Genomic DNA, 25,230 nt, shown 5'->3' on the forward strand with positions numbered 1-25,230 from the left:
TCGCCCAGGGAACACGTCCCATCCAAGGGTCATCGCCTAGGGAACACGTCCCATCCAAGGGTCATCGTCCAGGGAACACGTCCCATCCAAGGGTCATCCACCAGGGAACACGTCCCATCCAAGGGTCATCGCCCAGGGAACACGTCCCATCCAAGGGTCATCGCCCAGGGAACACGTCCCATCCAAGGGTCATCGCCCAGGGAACACGACCCATCCAAGGGTCATCGCCCAGGGAACACGTCCCATCCAAGGGTCATCCACCAGCGAACACGTCCCGTCAAAGAGCCATTGCCCAGGGAAGGTATCCCTTCCAAGGGTTATCGCCCAGGGAACGACGTTCCAGTTCTGGACGCCGCACTTTGGGAGGGGCGTGGGGGGCACAGAAGAGGTTCACTAGATTGCCTTCAGGGATGAGGGATTACAGTTAGATGGAGAGACTGGACAAGCTGGGGTTGTTCTCCTGGGAGCAGAGAAGGCAGAGAGGAGAGGCTGCTTCCAGTGACTGCAGAATGCGGGGTCAGGGGGCTCAGGTTTAGGGGGCTTAGGTTTAGGGGGCTCAGGTTCAGGGGGCTCAGGTTCAGGGGGCTCAGGTTCAGGGGGCTCAGGTTCAGGGGGCTCAGGTTCAGGGGGCTTAGGTTTAGGGGGCTCAGGTTCAGGGGGCTCAGGTTTAGGGGGCTCAGGTTCAGGGGGCTCAGGTTCAGGGGGCTCAGGTTCAGGGGGCTTAGGTTTAGGGGGCTCAGGTTCAGGGGGCTCAGGTTTAGGGGGCTCAGGTTTAGGGGGCTCAGGTTCAGGGGGCTCAGGTTTAGGGTTTAGGGGGCTCAGGTTTAGGGTTTAGGGGGCTCAGGTTTAGGGTTTAGGGGGCTCAGGTTTAGGGTTTAGGGGGCTCAGGTTTAGGGTTTAGGGGGCTCAGGTTCAGGGGGCTCAGGTTCAGGGGGCTCAGGTTTAGGGTTTAGGGGGCTCAGGTTCAGGGGGCTCAGGTTTAGGGTTTAGGGGGCTCAGGTTTAGGGTTTAGGGGGTTCAGGTTCAGGGGGCTCAGGTTCAGGGGGCTCAGGTTTAGGGGGCTCAGGTTTAGGGTTTAGGGGGCTCAGGTTCAGGGGGCTCAGGTTTCGGGGGCTCAGGTTCAGGGGGCTCAGGTTTAGGGGGCTCAGGTTTAGGGTTTAGGGGGCTCAGGTTCAGGGGGCTCAGGTTTAGGGGGCTCAGGTTCAGGGGGCTCAGGTTTAGGGTTTAGGGGGCTCAGGTTCAGGGGGCTCAGGTTTAGGGTTTAGGGGGCTCAGGTTCAGGGGGCTCAGGTTTAGGGTTTAGGGGGCTCAGGTTCAGGGGGCTCAGGTTTAGGGTTTAGGGGGCTCAGGTTCAGGGGGCTCAGGTTTCGGGGGCTCAGGTTCAGGGGGCTCAGGTTTAGGGGGCTCAGGTTTAGGGTTTAGGGGGCTCAGGTTCAGGGGGCTCAGGTTTAGGGGGCTCAGGTTCAGGGGGCTCAGGTTTAGGGTTTAGGGGGCTCAGGTTCAGGGGGCTCAGGTTTAGGGTTCAGGGGGCTCAGGTTCAGGGGGCTCAGGTTTAGGGTTTAGGGGGCTCAGGTTCAGGGGGCTCAGGTTTAGGGTTTAGGGGGCTCAGGTTCAGGGGGCTCAGGTTTAGGGTTTAGGGGGCTCAGGTTCAGGGGGCTCAGGTTTAGGGTTTAGGGGGCTCAGGTTTAGGGTTTAGGGGGCTCAGGTTCAGGGGGCTCAGGTTTCGGGGGCTCAGGTTTAGGGTTTAGGGGGCTCAGGTTTAGGGGGCTCAGGTTTAGGGTTCAGGGGGCTCAGGTTTCGGGGGCTCAGGTTTCGGGTGGTTGGCAGGGGAACCAGAGGCGACAGGAGGAAAAAAATGTACACATCGATGGTTAGAATTTGGAACGCGCTGCCTGATAGGGCGGTGGACACGGATTCAATAGTAACCTTCAAAAGGGAATTGGATAAATACTTGAAGGAGAACAAATTACAGGGATGTGGGGAAAGAGCAGGGGGGGGGGGGGGGAGTGGGACTAACGGGATTGCTCTTCGAAAGAGCCGCGCGGGCTCGATGGGCCGAATGGCCTCCTTCTGGTGCTGTACGATTCTATGATTCTGTATCCCAGCCGGGAGTCCGCAGCTTCAGTAGAGGAGGGGAGAAAGGGGGTGGAGGGGGGGGGAACGGGGTCGGGGTGGAGAACAGGGTGGAGGGGGGAATGGGGAGGGGGCTGTAAGAGAAAGGGAAACGACTTTCTGTTGCGATGATGTGGAGACATTTAAAACCAGTCACCCAATCAGAGGCAGAAATCCCAGTTTATAGATATATAGAGGTTTTGTTTTTATTCACATCTTTATTTGAACATTCTCAGTCAGACCGTCTCTTCCTTCCCCCCCGACAGCCCCGCCCATCACGAGCAGGCAGGAAGAGAATGGGGCCGAACCTCCGCCAGAGCCAAGCACAGCCCACCGGAGTGAACCAATCACCCAGCCATTCCCAATTCCTTTCCCCCCCCAATTTCTGCCCTCCCTTCCTGAAGGAATTCACCCCTTCACTGGCGATCAGGTCCAACTAGCTCAAACCACTTGCTCCTTATGTGACCCCCAGGGCAGAGTGAGTGACAGTAGACTCTTCAACTATAGACTGCATCACAGAATATCCACACCCGCACTTGTCCAGCAATGGGGTCATTGGATGGTGGAACAAAGCTCCCTCTACACTGTCCCATCAAACACTCCCAGGGCAGGTACAGCACGGCTTAGATACAGAGTAAAGCTCCCTCTACACTGTCCCATCAAACACTGCCAGGGCAGGTACAGCACGGGTTAGATACAGAGTAAAGCTCCCTCTACACTGTCCCATCAAACACTCCCAGGGCAGGTACAGCACGGGTTAGATACAGAGTAAAGCTCCCTCTACACTGTCCCATCAAACACTCCCAGGGCAGGTCCAGCACGGGTTAGATACAGAGTAAAGCTCCCTCTACACTGTCCCATCAAACACTCCCAGGACAGGTACAGCACGGGTTAGATACAGAGTAAAGCTCCCTCTACACTGTCCCATCAAACACTCCCAGGGCAGGTACAGCACGGGTTAGATACAGAGTAAAGCTCCCTCTACACTGTCCCATCAAACACTCCCAGATGTCAGTGCAGTGTGAGGCGAGTTGCTTTGATTGAGGTCTGTACAGTGTTTGTGGTTCACGGACTTCGGGCTCTTCCCTTGTCCGCAGCCTCCTGCTACGTTTGCTGCTTCTCTCTGGTGGATTTGGTCATTCCCTCCGCTCAGACTGCCCCCCCCCACAACCCCCTCCCAAAGATAGTGAGCCCAGTCGCTGCTGGTAAGCTGACATGCCTGATCCAGCCGCAAAGACAGCAACCCCCCGCCCACCCCAGGCTAGCACCCCCAGAACCCCCTCCCTCGCCCCCAGCCCGCAGGGCCCTGACCCCCCCCATCCCCAGCCAGTGGGGCCCTGACCTCCCCCCCTCCCCCAACCCGTGGGGCCCAGCCCCCACCCCTCCCCCAGCCAGCGGGGCCCTGACCCCCTCCCCCCCCCCCCAAGTACGCGGGGCCCCGACACCCCCCTCCCCCTCCCCCGCGGGATCTGCTGCCACCCAGCAAGCCCCCACATCTGGTCCAGTAGAAAGTTGTCCGCACAGTATATGGTTATAAATCGGCTATTTACAGTTCCATTATTTAACACATGCAATATTGGGCCAGGTTGGTGTCCACATCCACCAAGCACGTCGTCTTCCAGAGAGTTGCGAGCGCCGGGCTGTGCCAGTAGCGTCCCGGCATTTCTTTCGTCCCCTCCCTCACGGGCGATGCCTCCTGCCCCTCGCAGTTCCACCGATCACCATCCAGAGCCACGGCCCCGACTTCGCCCGGTCAGACTCGGGCAACGGGAAACGCGACCGAGCCCGAGACTCTCCTCACTCCAAGTCCACTCGCTCACCTCCCCCAACCTTCGAATGGAGGCTGCTGGATTCCCCCCCCCCCTCGCTCACCCACCCAGGGCCTCGGAGTTCCAAAGCTTGTCCCCCGCACCCCTCACTCCCTCTACCTTGGCTGCAATCAGCGAACCCAGTACGGACCAGGAGCTGGGCTCAGTCCCGCTGGTCAGCAAGGACCAGGGCGGGTGGAGAGTTAGTGTACCAGAGGGAGGGGCTTCGATGGGTTAGTGTACCAGAGGGAGGGGCTTCGATGGGTTAGTGTACCAGAGGGAGGGGCTTCGATGGGTTAGTGTACCAGAGGGCGGGGCTTCGATGGGTTAGTGTACCAGAGGGAGGGGCTTCGATGGGTTAGTGTACCAGAGGGAGGGGCTTCGATGGGTTAGTGTACCAGAGGGCGGGGCTTCGATGGGTTAGTGTACCAGAGGGCGGGGCTTCGATGGGTTAGTGTACCAGAGGGAGGGGCTTCGATGGGTTAGTGTACCAGAGGGAGGGGCTTCGATGGGAGAGCGTGTACACCAGGACAGTCTCATGCCAACTTACAGGCCGTGTTTGTACAGTGGGCCGACAGTACTGGTACTGGTACTGGGCTGAGAACGGCCCAAACTCATTTCACGTGGGACCCTGCCAGCCCACCGAAAGGAGATCTTCACCCCAGCAGTGTGAGTCGGGTGTCACAGCCGAAAGAACCTTCCCTCCGTTTGTTGGGTCCAATGGGATTTTTCCCCCAGCAGGAGACAGGCTCCGACAAGAATCTGGGGTCGTGTTCTTAGCGCCTGTTATCATCCGAAAGTGGAGGAGGGGGTTTGCCCCCTGGGTTGAGGCAGACACAGACTCCAGGGAACGGATGAACTAATCCAGGTGGGAAGGGAGCGCTCCGGAGAGTTCATTTCACACGGGCAGAGGGACGCGAGGCATTAACGGGGCTGAGGGGGGCCGAGAGGGACCGAGCCGGACTGAGGGGAACCGAGAGACACCGAGCCAGGCCGAGGGGGGCTGACCGGGGCCAAGCCAGACTGAGGGGGACCGAGCCAGGCCGAGGGGGGCCGAGAGGGACTGAGGGGGACCGAGAGGGGCCGTGCCAGACTGAGGGGGGCCGAGGGGGACTGAACCAGGCCGAGGGTGTCCGAGCCAGACTGAGGGGGGCCGAGAGGGACCGAGCCGGACAGAGGGGGCTGAGCCAGGCTGAGGGGAACCGACCGGGACTGAGCCAGGCCGAGCCATGGCTCGCGGCCTGTTTCGACGGTTTTGCTCACCTACGGCGGAACGCCGAGGCCAATAACACAATGCGAGGTTTGGTCGTCAGGCTCCTGTTGGGAGTCCGGCTGAACCCGCGGCTTCTTTCACCTCTGACCCCCGGGTGTCCCGTTAAGTGTGAAATGGTCCCTTTATTCAGCAGGTGAGGCTGGCCTTCAAACATCCTGGAGAAGGGGAGGCGGCGCGGGGCTTTGATGCAACAATCGACACCGGATTGTCGTCTCTTCAACCAAGGAGGCCGTTCCCACTCCGGCCCGGCTCGGGGTCGCCACCTCGGGGGGGCGGGGCCAGCTTTTCCCAAATTCCCCTCGAGGAGGGGCCACAAAACTCGGCCAACAGGAAAGAGTGACCATTGGTCAGTCAGTCAGGCCCGGGATCCAGCTCCACACCCAGAGTTTGTTGGGGAGCCCTGGGGTAATTCGTCCTTGAGGCCCAGTAAAGGGCGTCGATTATCGGAGAGCCCCTGAAGAAGGTGGGCAAGCTCCCCGGGGGGCCGTCACCCACTGCGCGGGCGAGAAGTGTCTTCCGAGTCATCTGAGAATGAGCCAGCGACAGGCCTTAATCTCCCTCCCGGCGTGCACACACACACAGTTTATGTTAAACAGGCTCGTGCGAGAGAAGCAGCTCAGCGTGGAAATGTTGACACGGTCCCAAGGGCAAGAGGTCACTGCTCAAAGATTAGGTCACCGTCACCGCCCGAAGTCTCTCCTTGTTCCGACGCCCGGTTGCGCCCGCCGCTCCTCCCCGGCGGTCCATGGGGCGAGGGTGCTGTGCCCGAGGTGGCCATCTGTCAGAGGACGGTCTCGCGGTACACGCCGATCAGGCTGTGGGGCCGACTGCTCTCCAGCCGGCTGGAGGAGAAGAGCCTGCGCAGGCTGGAGGAGGAGCTCAGGTCCCCGCAGCTCCGCAGGTGAATGCCCTCCTGCCGCCAGACCCGCTGCCTCATGCTCGCCGGCCACGGGTTACGGGGCCCCTGGGAAAGAGAAGGCAGTAAAAGAAAGAATATACATTTCTCCAGCATCTTTCACAGCCACCGGACGTCCCACAGCGCTTTACAGCCGATCAAGTACTTTTTCAAGTGTGGTCGCTGTTGTAATGTAGGAAACACAGCAGCCAATTTGTACACAGCAAGCTCCCAGCACGGGTTAGATACAGAGTAAAGCTCCCTCTACACTGCCCCATCAAACACTCCCAGGGCAGGTACAGCACGGGTTAGATACAGAGTAAAGCTCCCTGTACACTGTCCCCATCAAACACTCCCAGGGCAGGTACAGCACGGGTTAGATACAGAGTAAAGCTCCCTCTACACTGTCCCATCAAACACTCCCAGGGCAGGTACAGCACAGGTTAGATACAGAGTAAAGCTCCCTCTACACTGTCCCCATCAAACACTCCCAGGGCAGGTACAGCAGGGGTTAGATACAGAGTAAAGCTCCCTCTACACTATCCCATCAAACACTCCCAGGGTAGGTACAGCACGGGTTAGATACAGAGTGTGGTGATTATTCTTGTTTTATAAGAAGCATTGTAATTGGTTGCCTGTTTTCCTGCCTTGAGATATATGCTGTAAACTTATTGGTTAGTTGATTCCATGTGACCTGTGGTGGCCATCTTAAATTCAGTTTTCTACAGTGGTTGAGACTGGGTGCTCAACATGTACTTGCTGGTTTTTGAAGGTTAATAAAGCCTGGCTTTTGAAAGGCAATCTACTCTTTATTTCAATTTATTAACCTTTTGCTATAATGGAACGGTATCTTCGACCGGAACGATTTAATGCTGACCCTAATTCTGCAGGAGTGGATGATCAATGGAAACATTGGTATCGTACATTTAAAAACTTTTTGGGTGTGTTGGATCAGCAATCTCTAAATAAGTTGGATATACTAATCAACTACATTGCTCTGGATGTGTATAAGTATATTTTGGACTGTGAAACTTATGAATTGGCTATTGCTACGTTGGAATTTTTTTTTTGTTAAACCCAAAAATGAGGTATTTGCACGTCACCTTTTATCTGCCCGTAGGCAGCAGGCGGGAGAATCCTTGGATGCTTATTTACAAGCACTCCGGCGCCTTGGTGCTAACTGTAATTATAAGGCCGTGTCTGCAGAAGAACATAGGGAAGAGTCGGTACGGGATGCATTTATTAATGGATTACTGTCTAGATCAATTCGTCAGCGGTTATTAGAAAATAAGATCTTGGATCTTAAGAGTGCTTTTGAGCAAGCCTCTACATTGGATTTGGCTCAGAGAAGTTCGGATTCTTATGCTCTTTTTGATCGGCCTGCGACCGTGGTTTCGGCAGTTCCGGATGAAAGGGAGTTACGTGGATTTAATAGGAGTGGTTTGCCAGATTCCAAAACAGTTTCTACTTCGGCAGCTGTTGCCTCTAGGATTCAGAAGTGTTATTTTTGCGGGAGGCTGTGTAGTAAATGCAGCAAGGGAGGTCATTACGCACGTGTTTGCAAATCGGTTGCCTCCTCTGCGACTATTCAGCCTTTAGATAGGGCGTTTATTGCATCAGTTTCTGCCGTCTTTTCCCATGGCCTAAACAAAGCTATAGTTATGGCCCAAGTTAATGGGTTAGAAGTGAAGGCCCTTATAGATACGGGCAGTACTGAGAGCTTTATAAGTCTTCAGTATGTGAGGGAGAAGCGTTTGAAAATTTTGCCTGTTTCCTATCAGGTGTGTATGGCTCAGACGACTCTCACCTCACAAGTAGTTGGTTGTTGCCTTGTGAAATTAATTCTCCTAGGTAATACGTATACTGATATACGCCTATCCGTTCTGCCTAATCTCTGTGCGGACATTTTGATTGGTCATGATGTGCTTCAATTACATGAGTCCCTCAGTCTTTCTTTCGGAGGAACCAAGCCACCTTTGTCTATTTGTGGATTAACTTCTTTATTCATTTCTCCATTATCACTTTTTTCCAATTTGATGCCGGATTGTAAGCCAATTGCTACCAAGTCAAGAAGGTATAGCAGTCAGGATAAAGAATTTATTAATTCTGAAGTTCAACGTCTTTTATCGGAAGGAATCATTGAACCTAGTTTTTCGCCCTGGCGGGCACAGGCAGTTGTCACCACTAATGAGAGACATAAGAAGCGAATGGTGATAGACTACTCTCAAACTATTAACAGGTATACTCAATTAGATGCGTACCCCCTGCCTAAGATTGATGAGCTTATCAATAAAGTATCTCAATATAAGGTTTTTAGCACTATTGATCTAAAGAGTGCTTATTATCAGATTCCTATCGCTAAGAGGGACAAACCATATACGGCCTTTGAAGCTGGTGGAAAGCTGTACCAGTTTTGCCGAGTACCATTCGGTGTTACTAACGGTGTCGCCTGTTTTCAACGGGCAATGGATGCTTTTATAAGTGATAATTCTCTCTCTGACACCTTCTCATATTTAGATGACATCACGGTGTGTGGCAAATCAAGGGTGGAGCACGATTTTAATCTAGAAAGATTCCTTCAAGTTGCGGAAAAAGTTGGCTTAACTTTCAATAAAGAGAAGTGTATCTTTTCGACCACCGAGGTAAATTTACTGGGGTATATTATCTCGGGAAACAAGGTTAAGCCAGATCCAGAACGGCTGCGACCACTGATAGAATTAGTAGGGCAAGGTAAATCAAAGGCCTTGCAACGAGTTGTTGGACTGTTTTCTTATTATTCTAATTGGATTGCAAACTTCTCGCAGAAGATCCGGCCCCTTATTCGGGTTACGACATATCCTCTATCATGGGAGGCCAGGATGTGTTTTGATAATCTTAAAAAGGATATCCTTGGAGCAGTTGTGCATTCTATTGATGAGCAGGTTCCCTTTGTGATTGAGACGGACGCTTCCGATTTTGCAATTGGGGCTACCCTGAACCAAAATGGAAGACCTGTGGCCTTTTTCTCACATACTCTGAGCAATAGTGAGCAGAGACATTCATCAATAGAGAAAGAGGCGTACGCAATCGTAGAAGCACTGCGTAAATGGAGACATTATTTATCTGGGCGACATTTTACGTTAGTAACTGACCAAAAATCTGCGTCCTTCATGTTTGATGTCAAACATTTCGGAAAGATTAAGAATGATAAAATAATGAGGTGGAGGATCGAGTTGGCATGCTACCATTTCGATATAGTCTATCGTCCGGGGAAGGATAATGTTGCCGCTGATGCGCTGTCGAGGGCTTATTGTTCTGTGCTTCACGGAGATACGCTTATTAATCTTCATAATGCTTTGTGCCATCCTGGTGTTACGAGGATGATACACTTCGTACGCAGTAAGAATTTGCCCTTTTCAGTTGAAGACGTCAAGCGGATGACTTCGTCATGCTCTGTCTGCGCCCGGTGTAAACCGAATTTCTTTAAGCCTCAACGAGCTCATCTTATAAAGGCTACTTCTCCCTTTGAACGCCTGAGCGTTGATTTTAAGGGGCCTCTTCCTTCAACGACTCAAAATCGATATATATTTACTGTTGTGGATGAGTTTTCAAGGTTCCCTTTTGCTTTTCCTTGTGCAGATGTATCAGCTGCTACAGTTATTAAATGTCTGACTCAACTTTTTGTCATCTTTGGGATGCCTGCGTATATCCATTTGGATCAGAGAAGTTCTTTTATGTCTTCCCAGTTGAAGGAATACCTCCAGAGTCGGGGAATTTCTACTAGCAGAACTACCCCGTATAATCCCCAGGGTAATGGACAGTGCGAACGATACAATGGGGTGATCTGGAAGGCAGTTATGTTGGCTTTGACATCCCGGAACCTTAAGAATACACAGTGGGAAATGGTACTGCCTGATGCCCTGCATTCCATTAGATCATTGCTTTCAACGGCTACTAATGTGACCCCCCATGAAAGGCTCTTCAACTATCCGCGGAGATCCACTACGGGATATTCGGTACCTTCATGGCTTACTATGCAGGGACCTGTGCTGCTCCGACGCCATGTTAGACTGTCAAAGTATGATCCTTTAGTGGAGGAGGTGGAGCTATTGGAGGCAAATTCCCAATATGCTCACATTCGATTCCAAGATGGGAAAGAAAGTACGGTTTCAGTTAAAGACTTAGCTCCTTGTGGTGGCCAGCCCTCTCCTGAGGACATTAACAATAGCCATAATTCAGATAATGTTGATGTCGTCACAGATACTACGAACATTTCCAATCCTATTGCAGACACTTACAATTCTCTTAGTCTGCCCCCGATGGATGTTCATGACCGTCCCAGTCTACCTTCTAATGGGACTTCCAATCCGGAAACCGTTGATAATCGGGATATTGATAGCCTCCCTGCAGAAGATATTTCTGTGTCTCCTGGTGTGGGAGGGCAAGGAACTCCACCAAGGCTAAGAAGGTCGACACGAACAAGATATCCGGTCGACCGATTAAAAATGGACTTTTAAAATAATTAATAATTTAATAGTAAAATTTTAAAATTGTTGAAGGCATTATACATGTATTGCTCTAGTCATAAATAACTAATTGTAAACTGTAAAGGCTACCTAGGTTGAAGTATATTTTAAAAGGAGGAGTGAATGTGGTGATTATTCTTGTTTTATAAGAAGCATTGTAATTGGTTGCCTGTTTTCCTGCCTTGAGATATATGCTGTAAACTTATTGGTTAGTTGATTCCATGTGACCTGTGGTGGCCATCTTAAATTCAGTTTTCTACAGTTTGGTTGAGACTGGGTGCTCAACATGTACTGCTGGTTTTTTAAGGTTAATAAAGCCTAGCTTTTGAAAGGCAATCTACTCTTTATTTCACAGAGTAAAGCTCCCTCTACACTGTCCCATAAAACACTCCCAGGGCAGGTACAGCACGGGTTAGATACAGAGTAAAGCTCCCTCTACACTGTCCCCATCAAACACTCCCAGGGCAGGTACAGCACGGGTTAGATACAGAGTAAAGCTCCCTCTACACTGTCCCATCAAACAGTCCCAGGGCAGGTACAGCACGGGTTAGATACAGAGTAAAGCTCCCTCTACACTGTCCCCATCAAACACTCCCAGGGCAGGTACAGCACGGGTTAGATACAGAGTAAAGCTCCCTCTACACTGTCCCATAAAACACTCCCAGGGCAGGTACAGCACGGGGTTAGATACAGAGTAAAGCTCCCTCTACACTGTCCCATAAAACACTCCCAGGGCAGGTACAGCACGGGTTAGATACAGAGTAAAGCTCCCTCTACACTGTCCCATAAAACACTCCCAGGGCAGGTACAGCACGGGTTAGATACAGAGTAAAGCTCCCTCTACACTGTCCCCATCAAACACTCCCAGGGCAGGTACAGCACGGGTTAGATACAGAGTAAAGCTCCCTCAACACTGTCCCATCAAACACTCCCAGGGCAGGTACAGCACGGGTTAGATACAGAGTAAAGCTCCCTCTACACTGTCCCCATCAAACACTCCCAGGGCAGGTACAGCACGGGGTTAGATACAGAGTAAAGCTCCCTCTACACTGTCCCATCAAACAGTCCCAGGGCAGGTACAGCACGGGTTAGATACAGAGTAAAGCTCCCTCTACACTGTCCCATCAAACACTCCCAGGGCAGGTACAGCACGGGTTAGATACAGAGTAAAGCTCCCTCTACACTGTCCCATCAAACACTCCCAGGGCAGGTACAGCACGGGGTTAGATACAGAGTAAAGCTCCCTCTACACTGTCCCATCAAACACTCCCAGGGCAGGTACAGCACGGGTTAGATACAGAGTAAAGCTCCCTCTACACTGTCCCATCAAACACTCCCAGGGCAGGTACAGCACGGGTTAGATACAGAGTAAAGCTCCCTCTACACTGTCCCATCAAACACTCCCAGGGCAGGTACAGCACGGGTTAGATACAGAGTAAAGCTCTCTCTACACTGTCCCATCAAACACTCCCAGGGCAGGTACAGCACGGGTTAGACACAGAGTAAAGCTCCCTCTACACTTTCCCATCAAACACTCCCAGGGCAGGTACAGCACGGGTTATTTACAGAGTAAAGCTCCCTCTACACTGTCCCATCAAACACTCCCAGGGCAGTTACAGCACGGGTTAGACACAGAGTAAAGCTCCCTCTACACTTTCCCATCAAACACTCCCAGGGCAGGTACAGCACGGGTTAGATACAGAGTAAAGCTCCCTCTACACTGTCCCATCAAACACTCCCAGGGCAGGTACAGCACGGGTTATTTACAGAGTAAAGCTCCCTCTACACTGTCCCATCAAACACTCCCAGGGCAGGTACAGCACGGGTTAGATACAGAGTAAAGCTCCCTCTACACTGTCCCATCAAACACTCCCAGGGCAGGTACAGCACGGGTTAGATACAGAGTAAAGCTCCCTCTACACTGTCCCCATCAAACACTCCCAGGGCAGGTACAGCATGGGTTAGATACAGAGTAAAGCTACCTCTACACTGTCCCATCAAACACTCCCAGGGCAGGTACAGCACGGGTTAGATACAGAGTAAAGCTCCCTCTACACTGTCCCCATCAAACACTCCAAGGGCAGGTACAGCACAGGTTAGATACAGAGTAAAGCTCCCTCTACACTGTCCCATCAAACACTCCCAGGGCAGGTACAGCACGGGTTAGATACAGAGTAAAGCTCCCTCTACACTGTCCCATCAAACACTCCCAGGGCAGGTACAGCACGGGTTAGATACAGAGTAAAGCTCCCTCTACACTGTCCCATCAAACACTCCCAGGGCAGGTACAGCACGGGTTAGATACAGAGTAAAGCTCCCTCTACACTGTCCCATCAAACACTCCCAGGGCAGGTACAGCACGGGTTAGATACAGAGTAAAGCTCCCTCTACACTGTCCCATCAAACACTCCCAGGGCAGGTACAGCACGGGTTATTTACAGAGTAAAGCTCCCTCTACACTGACCCAGGGCAGGTTCGATGTCCTGAGGTTGTGGTAGGACATGGTTAGGGTCGGCGGGGGCGTGGCCGGGATGCGGCGGGGGCGCGACCGGGGTCGCGGCTGGGGTCACGGTCACCGTTGGGACCTCACCTGCTCGAAGCCTCCTCCCGCGGTGCCTCTGTCCGCCCGCCGTTTGCTCCCCCCGGCACCGGCCGGCGGCTCCCCGGTGAGGTTGCGCTTCGAGCGCTGCAGGAATCGTGCCACGAGTACTTTGGTGCCGCGGCACATCTTCAAGTCGCCGAGCGAGCGGGCCCCTTCCTTCGACAGCGTCTGTAACGCTTTGCCCCTCATGGGAGGCTTGAGCTTGCCTCCCGGCATCCGGCGGAGCAGCTCGGGCGTGCCGTGCCGCGAGTTGGGCAAGAGGCAGGCCTCGGAGCAGGGAGCTGTGGATCAAAGCGCAACGATTAGCGAGTCCTGGGCAATGCACGGCCGTCACACCACCCGGCCCAGCCCGGCACACACCACACCCACCTTGCAGTTGTACAGGGCCTTGGCGAGAACACACCTTGAGTATTGTGTGCAGTTTTGGTCGCCTTATCTGAGGAAGGATGTTCTTGCCATGGAGGGAGTGCAGCGAAGATTCACCAGGCTGATACCTGGGATGGCAGGAATGACGTATGAGGAGAGATTGGGTCGATTGGGCTTATATTCACTAGAGTTTAGATGAATGAGATGGGATCTCATTGAAACTTATAAAATTCTAACAGGACTGGACAGACTAGATGCAGGAAGGATGTTCCCGATGGCGGGGGAGTCCAGAACCAGGGGTCACAGTCTAAGGATAAGGGGTAAGCCATTTAGGACAGAGATGAGGAGGAATTTCTTCACCCAGAGAGTGGTGAACCTGTGGAATTCTCTACCACAGAAGGCAGTAGAGGCCAATTCATTAAATATATTCAAGAAGGAGTTAGATATATTTCTTAAGGCTAAAGGGATCAAGGGATATGGGGAGAAGGCAGGGACAGGGTACTGAATTTGGATGATCAGCCATGATCTCATTAAATGGTGGAGCAGGCTCGAGGGGCCGAATGGCCGACTCCTGCTCCTATCTTCTATGTTTCTATGTTTCACCCCTCGCAGACTGATGGTTTAATTCTTGAAAAACCTTTAATTTCTTACCGCTGTGAAGGCGGAAATTCACTGGAGGAAGTTGCTAAGATTTTCACAGAGGGGCCGAGACAATAAAAAAAAAAATCTCTCTGTTTCATTCCAAGTGTTTGAGGTCAGGGTGCGTGTTTGAGGTCAGAGTGCGTGTTTGAGGTCAGAGTGCGTGTTTGAGGTCAGAGTGCGTGTTTGAGGTCAGAGTGCGTGCCCGACGACAGGTCAGGCGAACGGTCCGAATCAGAGAAGCTGCCTTAAGGAGTTTTGGACGAGGGAACCAAATGTAATATTTCCAAGTTTGTTGATGACACGAAACTAGGTGGGATTGTGAGTTGTGAGGAGGATGCAAAGAGGCTTCAAGGCGATTTAGACAAGTTGAGTGAGTGGGCAAATACATGGCAGATACAGTATAACGTGGATAAATGTGAAGTTATCCACTTCGGTAGAAAAAACAGAAAGGTAGAGTATTAGTTAAATGGTGATAGATTGGGAAATGTTGATGTACAGAGGGACCTGGGTGTCCTTGTACACCAGTCACTGAAAGCAAACATGCAGGTGCAGCAAGCAGTTAGGAAGGCAAATGATATGTTGGCCTTCATTGCAAGAGGATTTGAGTACAGGAGCAAGGATGTCTTACTACAGTTATACAGGGCCCTGGTGAGACCACACCTGGAGTACTGTGTGCAGTTTCGGTTGCCTTCCCCAAGGAAGGATACACTTGCCATAGAGGGAGTGCAGCGAAGGTTCACCAGACTGATTCCTGGGATGGCAGGACTGTCGTATGAGGAGAGATTGGGTCGACTAGGCCTGTATTCACTAGAGTTTAGAAGAATGAGAGGGGATCTCATTGAAACGTATAAAATTCTGACAGGGCTAGACAGACTGGATGCAGGGAGAATGTTTCCCCTGGCTGGGGGGGTCTAGAACGAGGGGTCACAGTCTCGGGGCACGGGGTAGGACATTTAGGACTGAGATGAGGAGAAATGTCTTCACTCAGAGGGTGGTGAACCTGTGGAATTCTCTACCACAGAAGGCTGTGGAGGCCAAGTCACTGAATATATTGAAGAAGGAGATCGATAGATTTCTAGACACAAAAGGCATCAAGGGGTATGGGGAGAGAGCAGGAATATGGTATTGAGATAGAGGATCAGCCGTGATCATATTGAATGGTGGAGCAGGCTCGAAGGGCCGAATGGCCTGCTCCTGCTCCTAGTTTTCTGTGTTGCTAAAACACTGCGATTGGTGACACCGCCCACAACCTGCTATTGGAGCACAGAATCCGTGGGTGCAGCGGCTGGAATCGAGTCTCGAATGCGAACTGCGCAAGAACCGGGACCAGGAACAAATACTCCGCTCGCTCTCCTCGCCCCAACACACATCTACTTTCTGGAACAACAACAGAAAACGCTGGAAAAAAATCAGCGGGCCAGGGCAGCAACCGCAGAGAGAGAAACAGAGTTAACGTTTCAGGTCGATGACCTTTCGTCAGAACTGGAAAAAAAGCAGGAAATGGAACAGATTTTAAAGCAAGTGGGGGCTGGGAAAAGGGGGAGGGGATGAAAGAACAAAAGGGAAGGTCTGTGATGGGATAGAAGGCAGGAGAAATAAAGAGGTATTAAGAGATATTCAAGGCGAGAGGAGATGGTAATGGGGCAGGTTAAGAGACAGAGGATGGCTCTCGATGAAGTGTGAATTGTGCTGCAGCGTTTTCTGTTGTTTCGGATTTCCAGCATCCGCAGTATTTTGCTATTCTATTTTCTGGATCGATTTTCCTGAGAGACTAGTTTTTCACGCTTCAGTTTTCTTCTCCCTGCCCCTGAAAGCCCTGACTCACGCTGGGGTACGGTTTGACAGGCACTGCGGGGCCCTCTCGTACATTGCCAACGCAGCTATTCCTGATGCACTGACCCAGAGAGCTAAGTGCTGGCACAGGCTGTGTGATCATGGACGACTTTGAGGCTGAGCCAATCTATGCTCATCTGATGTCTAAAAGGAAGGAAGTTATGAAGAACCTTTATAAAAACACTGGTTCGGCCCCAACTGGAGTATTGTGTCCAATTCTGGGCACCGCACTTTAGGAAGGACGTGAAGGCCTTAGAGAGGGTGCGGAAAAGATTGACGAGAATGGTTCCAGGGATGAGGGACTTCAGTTACGTGGATAGACTGGAGAAGCTGGGGTTGTTCTCCTCGGAGCAGAGAAGGTTGAGAGGAGATTTGATCGAGGTGTTCAAAATCATGAGGGGTCTGGGCAGAGTAGATAGAGAGAAACTCTTCCCATTGGCGGAAGGGTCGATAACCAGAGGACGCAGATTTAAGGTGATTGGCAAAAGAACCAAAGGCGACATGAGGAAAAACTTTTCTACGCAGCGAGTGGTTAGGATCTGGAATGCGCTGCCTGAAAGGGTGGTGGAGGCAGATTCAATCATGGCTTTCAAAGGGAATTCGATAAGTATCTGAAGGAAAAACAATTTGCAGGGCTACGGGGAAAGGGCGGGGGAGCGGGACTAGCTGAGAATCGGCACGGGCTCGACGGGCCGAATGGCCTCCTGTGCTGTAACCATTCTATGATTCTAGGTATGTCCTCACACCTATGGCACTGTGTTGCAGTGGTCATGTTGCTGGACGAGTAATCCTGAGGCTGGTTGCGGGGAAACAGGTCCGCACCTCATACATGCAGAAATCCTGATTTTATTTAACTATTTGTGATCAGAAGGACAGGGCACCTATTTCGCTCGTCAGTGATTGGTTAGTAATGGCTGGGAGCAAAGGTCAGCGAGGGGTCGGGTCGGGTCAAAAAATAGCAACTCCCATGATTTCTATCCCAATACTCTGACGGTTTATGAGACGGTGGGGTTAGAAACGCTGCTCTCCTGACCTGTGTCGGTGGAAGTCTGGGACATTTCATCCTCCGGGGTCTTGGAGCTCCCGTTACCTTCGCCTAGATAGAAATCACAAATAATTTACTGAATGATGGACGATCCAAGGGGAAAACAGACGGCAGCTCTCCGAGAGGGAGAGAGAGAGGGAGAGGGATGGGAGGGGGAGCGGGGGGCTGGGCGGGTGGCGGAGAGAGGGAGAGAGAGAGGGGAGGGAGAGAGGGAGGGAGGGGGAGAGAGGGAGCTGGGAGAGGGGGGGCCCGGGAGAGGGAGAGGGGGGGCCCGGGAGAGGGAGGGGGGGGGGGCCCGGGAGAGGGAGGGGGGGGGGCCCGGGAGAGGGAGGGGGGGGCCCGGGAGAGGGAGGGGGGGGGCCCGGGAGAGGGAGAGGGGGGCCCGGGAGAGGGAGGGGGCTGTACAAATGCAAATTGTTGCAGGCGAGTAGACTTGGCGCGAGTCCCGTGAGCGCTGCAGGTAATGGGCTGCATTAGCGCGCTGATCAATACAGATTATGAATCAGGAGCCTCTCTCCCTGTCCCCTGGGCCACGAGCCGGTATTTTAAGGGAAGGTTAAGGATTATGCAAAGTCCAGCACCCTCCACGGTTCAATATCCTGCAAACGCTGCCCAAACTGGCACGTGAGGTATGGGCACCTGGGTGAAGTGACGTGGGGTCACAGGGACAGTGCCAGTGCCCCGGGGGACACGGATAAATCTAGATTATTAAAGGTCTTCCTCTGACACAACTTTCTGTTCAGATTTCTATGTAAACATTCCCAATGGAAATCTTGTATGTAAACAATTGCCTGTAATGGTGTAGTTGTAGCCTCGGGACACCGGGTGGCGCTGTGGAGTCAGTTTCTAGTCTCCCTCCCCGTCTCTCCCTCCCTCCCCGTCTCTCTCTCTCTCCCTCCCTCCCCGTCTCTCTCTCTCTCCCTCCCTCCCCGTCTCTCTCCCTCTCCCTCCCTCCCCGTCTCTCTCCCTCTCCCTCCCCGTCTCTCTCCCTCCCTCCCCGTCTCTCTCTCTCCCTCCCCGTCTCTCTCTCTCCCTCCCCGTCTCTCCCTCCCTCCCCGTCTCTCTCTCTCTCCCTCCCTCCCCGTCTCTCTCTCTCTCCCTCCCTCCCCGTCTCTCTCTCTCTCCCTCCCTCCCCGTCTCTCTCCCTCTCCCTCCCCGTCTCTCTCCCTCCCTCCCCGTCTCTCTCTCTCCCTCCCCGTCTCTCTCTCTCCCTCCCCCATCCCCCGTCTCTCTCTCTCTCCCTCCCTCCCCCGTCTCTCTCTCTCTCTCCCCGTCTCTCTCTCCCTCCCTCCCCGTCTCTCTCTCTCTCCCTCCCCTCCCCGTCTCTCTCTCCCTCCCTCCCCGTCTCTCTCTCTCCCTCCCCGTCTCTCTCCCTCCCGCCCCGTCTCTCTCTCTCTCTCCCCGTCTCTCTCTCCCTCCCTCCCTGTCTCTCTCTCTCTCCCCGTCTCTCTCTCCCTCCCTCCCCGTCTCTCTCTCCCTCCCTCCCCGTCTCTCTCTCTCTCCCTCCCCGTCTCTCTCCCTCCCCTCCCCGCCCCGTCTCTCTCTCTCTCTCCCCGTCTCTCTCTCCCTCCCTCCCTGTCTCTCTCTCTCTCCCTCCCTCCCCGTCTCTCTCTCTCTCTCCCCGTCTCTCTCTCTCTCCCTCCCTCCCCGTCTCTCCCTCCCTCCCCGTCTCTCCCTCCCTCCCCGTCTCTCCCTCCCTCCCTCCCCGTCTCTCTCTCCCTCCCTCCCCGTCTCTCTCCCTCCCTCCCCGTCTCTCTCTCCCTCCCTCCCCGTCTCTCTCTCCCTCCCTCCCCGTCTCTCTCTCCCTCCCTCCCTCCCCGTCTCTCTCTCCCTCCCTCCCCGTCTCTCTCTCCCTCCCTCCCCGTCTCTCTCTCTCTCTCTCCCCGTCTCTCTCTCTCTCTCTCTCCCTCCCCGTCTCTCTCTCTCTCCCTCCCCGTCTCTCTCCCTCCCTCTCTCCCTCCTCCCCGTCTCTCTCTCTCTCCCTCCCCGTCTCTCTCCCTCCCTCCCCGTCTCCCTCCCTCCCTGTCTCTCTCTCCCTCCCCGTCTCTCTCTCTCCCTCCCTCCCCGTCTCTCCCTCCCTCCCTCCCTCCCCGTCTCTCTCTCCCTCCCCGTCTCTCTCTCCCTCCCTCCCCGTCTCTCTCTCCCTCCCTCCCCGTCTCACTCTCTCTCTCCCCGTCTCTCTCCCTCCCTCCCTGTCTCTCTCTCTCCCTCCCCGTCTCTCTCCCTCTCCCTCCCCGTCTCTCTCCCTCCCTCCCTGTCTCTCTCTCTCCCTCCCCGTCTCTCTCTCTCTCCCTCCCCGTCTCCCCTCTCTCTCCCTCCCAGTCTCCCTCTCTCTCCCTCCCAGTCTCCCTCTCTCTCCCTCCCCGTCTCTCCCTCCCTCTCTCCCCGTCTCTCTCCCTCCCTCCCCGTCTCTCTCCCCTCCCTCCCCGTCTCTCTCCCTCCCTCCCCGTCTCTCTCTCTCCCTCCCCGTCTCTCTCTCTCCCTCCCCGTCTCTCTCCCTCCCCGTCTCTCTCTCTCTCCCTCCCCGTCTCTCTCTCTCTCCCCTCCCCGTCTCTCTCTCTCTCTCCCCGTCTCTCCCTCCCTCCCTCCCCGTCTCTCCCTCCCTCCCTCCCCGTCTCTCCCTCCCTCCCTCCCCGTCTCTCCCTCCCTCCTCCCCGTCTCTCCCTCCCTCCCTCCCCGTCTCTCCCTCCCTCCCTCCCCGTCTCTCCCTCCCTCCCTCCCCGTCTCTCTCTCCCTCCCTCCCCGTCTCTCTCTCCCTCCCTCCCCGTCTCTCTCTCCCTCCCTCCCCGTCTCTCTCTCCCTCCCTCCCCGTCTCTCTCCCTCCCTCCCCGTCTCTCTCTCCCTCCCTCCCCGTCTCTCTCTCCCTCCCTCCCCGTCTCTCTCTCCCTCCCTCCCCGTCTCTCTCTCCCTCCCTCCCCGTCTCTCTCTCCCTCCCTCCCCGTCTCTCTCTCCCTCCCTCCCCGTCTCTCTCTCCCTCCCTCCCCGTCTCTCTCTCCCTCCCTCCCCGTCTCTCTCCTCCCTCCCTCCCCGTCTCTCTCTCCCTCCCTCCCCGTCTCTCTCTCCCTCCCTCCCCGTCTCTCTCTCCCTCCCTCTGTCTCTCTCTCCCTCCCTCCCCGTCTCTCTCTCTCTCCCTCCCTCCCCGTCTCTCTCTCCCTCCCTCCCCGTCTCTCTCTCCCTCCCTCCCCGTCTCTCTCTCCCTCCCTCCCCGTCTCTCTCTCTCTCTCTCCCCGTCTCTCTCTCTCTCTCCCCGTATCTCTCTCTCTCTCCCTCCCCGTCTCTCTCTCTCTCCCTCCCCGTCTCTCTCCCTCCCTCCCCGTCTCTCTCTCTCTCTCTCCCTCCCCGTCTCTCTCCCTCCCTCCCCGTCTCCCTCCCTCCCTGTCTCTCTCTCCCTCCCCGTCTCTCTCTCTCCCTCCCTCCCTCCCCGTCTCTCTCTCCCTCCCCGTCTCTCTCTCTCTCCCTCCCTCCCCATCTCTCTCTCTCTCCCCGTCTCTCTCCCTCTCTGTCTCTCTCCCTCTCCCTCCCCGTCTCTCTCCCTCCCTCCCCGTCTCTCTCTCTCCCTCCCCGTCTCTCTCTCTCCCTCCCCGTCTCTCTCTCTCTCCCTCCCAGTCTCCCTCTCTCTCCCTCCCTCTCTCCCCCGCCTCTCTCCCTCCCTCCCCGTCTCTCTCCCTCCCTCCCCGTCTCTCTCTCTCCCTCCCCGTCTCTCTCTCTCCCTCCCCGTCTCTCTCTCTCCCTCCCCGTCTCTCTCTCTCTCCCTCCCCGTCTCTCTCTCTCTCCCTCCCCGTCTCTCTCCCCGTCTCTCCCTCCCTCCCTCCCCGTCTCTCCCTCCCTCCCCGTCTCTCTCTCCCTCCCTCCCCGTCTCTCCCTCCCTCCCTCCCCGTCTCTCCCTCCCTCCCTCCCCGTCTCTCCCTCCCTCCCCGTCTCTCTCTCCCTCCCTCCCCGTCTCTCTCTCCCTCCCCTCCCCGTCTCTCTCCCTCCCTCCCCGTCTCTCTCTCCCTCCCTCCCCGTCTCTCTCTCCCTCCCTCCCCGTCTCTCTCCCTCCCTCCCCGTCTCTCTCTCCCTCCCTCCCCGTCTCTCTCTCCCTCCCTCCCCGTCTCTCTCTCCCTCCCTCCCCGTCTCTCTCCCTCCCTCCCCGTCTCTCTCTCCCTCCCTCCCCGTCTCTCTCCCTCCCTCCCCGTCTCTCTCCCTCCCTCCCCGTCTCTCTCCCTCCCTCCCCGTCTCTCTCTCCCTCCCTCCCCGTCTCTCTCCCTCCCTCCCCGTCTCTCTCCCTCCCTCCCCGTCTCTCTCTCTCTCCCTCCCCGTCTCTCTCCCTCCCCATCTCTCTCCCTCCCTCCCCCTCTCTCTCCCCTCCCTCCCCGTCTCTCTCTCTCTCTCTCCCTCCCCGTCTCTCTCTCTCTCTCTCCCCGTCTCTCCCTCCCTCCCCGTCTCCCTCCCTCCCTGTCTCTCTCTCCCTCCCTCCCCGTCTCTCTCTCTCCCTCCCTCCCCGTCTCTCTCTCTCTCCCTCCCTCCCCGTCTCTCTCTCTCTCCCTCCCCGTCTCTCTCTCTCCCTCCCTCCCCGTCTCTCTCTCTCTCCCTCCCTCCCCGTCTCTCTCTCTCTCCCTCCCTCCCCGTCTCTCTCTCCCTCCCTCCCCGTCTCTCTCTCTCCCTCCCTCCCCGTCTCTCTCTCTCTCCCTCCCTCCCCGTCTCTCTCTCTCTCCCTCCCTCCCCATCTCTCTCTCTCTCCCTCCCTCCCCGTCTCTCTCTCCCTCCCTCCCCGTCTCTCTCTCTCTCCCTCCCCGTCTCTCTCTCTCCCTCCCCGTCTCTCTCCCCGTCTCTCTCTCTCTCCCTCCCCGTCTCTCTCCCTCTCCGTCTCTCTCCCTCCCTCCCCGTCTCTCTCCCTCCCCTCCCCGTCTCTCTCCCTCTCTCCCCGTCTCTCTCCCCGTCTCTCTCTCTCTCCCCTCCCCGTCTCTCTCTCTCCCTCCCAGTCTCCCTCTCTCTCCCTCCCCGTCTCTCCCTCCCCTCTCTCCCCGTCTCTCTCCCTCCCTCCCCGTCTCTCTCCATCCCTCCCCGTCTCTCTCTCCCTCCCCGTCTCTCTCTCTCCCTCCCCGTCTCTCTCTCTCTCCCTCCCCGTCCCTCTCTCTCCCTCCCCGTCTCTCTCTCTCTCCCTCCCCGTCTCTCCCTCCCTCCCCGTCTCTCCCTCCCTCTGTCTCTCTCTCTCTCCGTCTCTCTCTCCCTCCCCGTCTCTCTCCCTCCCTCCCCGTCTCTCTCCCTCCCTCCCCGTCTCTCTCCCTCCCTCCCCGTCTCTCTCTCTCTCCCCGTCTCTCCCTCCCTCCCCGTCTCTCTCCCTCCCTCCCCGTCTCTCTCCCTCCCTCCCCGTCTCTCTCCCTCCCTCCCCGTCTCTCTCCCTCCTCCCCGTCTCTCTCCCTCCCTCCCCGTCTCTCTCCCTCCCTCCCCGTCTCTCTCCCTCCCTCCCCGTCTCTCTCCCTCCCTCCCCGTCTCTCTCCCTCCCTCCCCGTCTCTCTCCCTCCCTCCCCGTCTCTCTCCCTCCCTCCCCGTCTCTCTCCCTCCCTCCCCGTCTCTCTCCCTCCCTCCCCGTCTCTCTCTCTCTCCCTCCCTCCCCGTCTCTCCCTCCCTCCCTCCCCGTCTCTCTCTCCCTCCCTCCCCGTCTCTCTCTCCCTCCCTCCCTGTCTCTCTCTCCTCTCCCTCCCCCCGTTTGCCTACCCCAAATCCATCAGCACCAGCACAAAGGCTTCAGCTGCAGGAAGGCGATGGATGTGAATCATTTTGCACTCACCTGGGTCGTTCGCCACACACAGACCGGGATCGCTATTCGACCGAGTGATGCGGCAGGCCGTGAGACCTCTCTGCGGGGTCGGCGGCCTGGAGTGCTCACTGTACCGCCGGCTGGGACACTGTTGGTGAGACGGGTTGTCTGGCAGCGTCTGGAGGCTAGACGTGTCCGACGAGACGGAGTAGTTCTTCTGTCTGGGCGCCAGACGGTGGTCCGGGGACTGGCCGCAGGAGCCCACCGCCTCCAGACGTTGGCAGCTCTGAGTGAAGACGTCCTCGCTGGCGGGCTGCTCGGCGCAGTATCGGCTGGGGGCGCTGCAGGAGAAGGAGCGGCCACTCCGGGTACAGGGGCTGCGGTTACCCGGGCAGGCATCCCCCTCCAGGCTGGAGCTGCAGGTCTCGGCAGCCCTTTGCGCACTGCTGGGCAGGACGTAGTCCATCGACCGCACCGAGCCCTGAACCCCCATCAGGCAGGAGTCTTCCGAGCAGCTGCTGTCATCCGGGATATCGATGATCTCCGACATCATGAGGGAGCCGCTGTCCATGGACTCTGGGGAAAAGGACGACACGGAATAGAGCCCGTCAACCCCAACCGAGAGCTCCCGGGGGATTTTGGGGGGGGGGGGGGGGGATGTTATACAGAGACAGAGGGAACGGTCAGCACTGCCGACATTTACCTTCTCCACTGAAAGCCGTGGACAGGATCTGCTCACAGAAACTGGAGTTGGAGATCTCAGTGACTTGGTGATCGAAATCAGTGACCTGCACAGAGCGAGAGCCAGAGTCCGATAAACCAACCTTAATACCGTCCGTCGCCCAGCTTAATACCCGCCGTCGCCCAGCTTAATACCCGCCCTCGCCCAGCTTAATACCTGCCCTCGCCCAGCTTAATACCCCGCCCTCGCCCAGCTTAATACCCGCCCTCAAGCCCAGCTTAATACCCTCCCTCGCCCAGCTTAATACCCGCCGTTGCCCGGCTTAATACCCGCCGTCGCCCGGCTTAATACCCGCCGACGCCCAGCTTAATACACGCCGTCGCCCAGCTTAATACCCGCCGTCGCCCAGCTTAATACCCGCCGTCGCCCAGCTTAATACCCTCCTCGCCCAGCTTAATACCCTCCCTCGCCCAGCTTAATACCCTCCGCCCAGAGGAGGCTGTCGTGGCCCCTGCCCGCTGACCTTACCTGGCTGGCGGTGCTGTGCCCAATGACGGCCTCGTACGGCGGGGGGAAGTCGGTGGGGTACAGGGGCACTGGGCTGTCCATGGAACCGTTGTAGGTGATACTGCGAGAGAAACAAACACAGAGCACATCAGGGGCAGGGCGGGGTCGGGTGCAAAGGTCAGCCGGTGAACCGAGCCAAGGGCCGCGACCCTGCCTACCTCTGGGCATCTGTCTCCGAGCTGCAGGTGTACTCCGGGGGGTAGTAGGGAGGAGGGGCACGGGGGGCACAAATTCATCCGGGTCCGCCATGTGCTGCAGGAAGTTATCGTGAGGGGAGGTGCATTCCGGGTTCATGGACCTCGACCGCTGGGGAACCAGCTGTTGGGAAATAAAAGGAGAGATTTACCCCTGCACATCTGTACTGATCCCCAATTTACCCCCGCACATCTGTACTGATTCCCCAATTTACCCCTGCACATCTGTACCGATCCCCAATTTACCCCCGCACATCTGTGCCGATCCCCAATTCACCCCCGCACATCTGTACCGATCCCCAATTCACACCTCGCACATCTGTACTGATTCCACAATTTACCCCCGCACATCTGTACTGATCCCCCAATTTACCCCGCACATCTGTAACTGATCCCCAATTTACCCCACACATCTGTACATATCCCCAATTTACCCCGCACATCTCTACCAATCCCCAATTTACCCTGCACATCTGTACCAATCCCCAATTTACCCCCCACATCTGTACCAATCCCCAATTTACCCCGCACATCTGTACCAATCCCCAATTTACCCCGCACATCTGTACCAATCCCCAATTTACCCCGCACATCTGTACCAATCCCCAATTTACCCCGCACATCTGTACCAATCCCCAATTTACCCCGCACATCTGCACCAATCCCCAATTTACCCCCACACATCTGTACCAATCCCCAATTTACCCGCACATCTGTACTGATTCCCCAATTTACCCCCACATCTGTACCGATCCCCAATTTACCCCCACACATCTGTACCAATCCCCAATTTACCCCGCACATCTGTACTGATTCCCCAATTTACCCCCACATCTGTACCAATCCCCAATTTACCCCGCACACCTGTACCAATCCCCAATTTACCCCGCACATCTGCACCAATCCCCAATTTACCCCCACACATCTGTACCAATCCCCAATTTACCCCGCACATCTGTACCGATTC

The 25,230-nt window shown here is 55.8% G+C and overlaps 1 protein-coding gene across 1 annotated transcript; it reads right to left on the reverse strand.

Moving 5' to 3' along the window:
• Positions 1-3,554: 3,554 nt before the first annotated feature.
• Positions 3,555-24,513, reverse strand: LOC147086389 (protein ENTREP3-like). The gene is given in 8 exon segments (XM_085978463.1): positions 3,555-6,156; positions 13,183-13,475; positions 17,069-17,131; positions 22,851-23,396; positions 23,524-23,608; positions 24,031-24,130; positions 24,228-24,285; positions 24,288-24,513. Coding segments are annotated over 8 exon segments (1,404 nt in total). The 5' UTR covers positions 24,364-24,513; the 3' UTR covers positions 3,555-5,973.
• Between the last annotated feature and the right edge of the window lie 717 nt (positions 24,514-25,230).

Source organism: Somniosus microcephalus, unplaced genomic scaffold, assembly GCF_052327205.1.
Source record: "Somniosus microcephalus isolate GS21.2 unplaced genomic scaffold, FLI_Smic_1.0 unresolved_chr7, whole genome shotgun sequence".
NCBI lineage: Eukaryota > Metazoa > Chordata > Chondrichthyes > Squaliformes > Somniosidae > Somniosus > Somniosus microcephalus.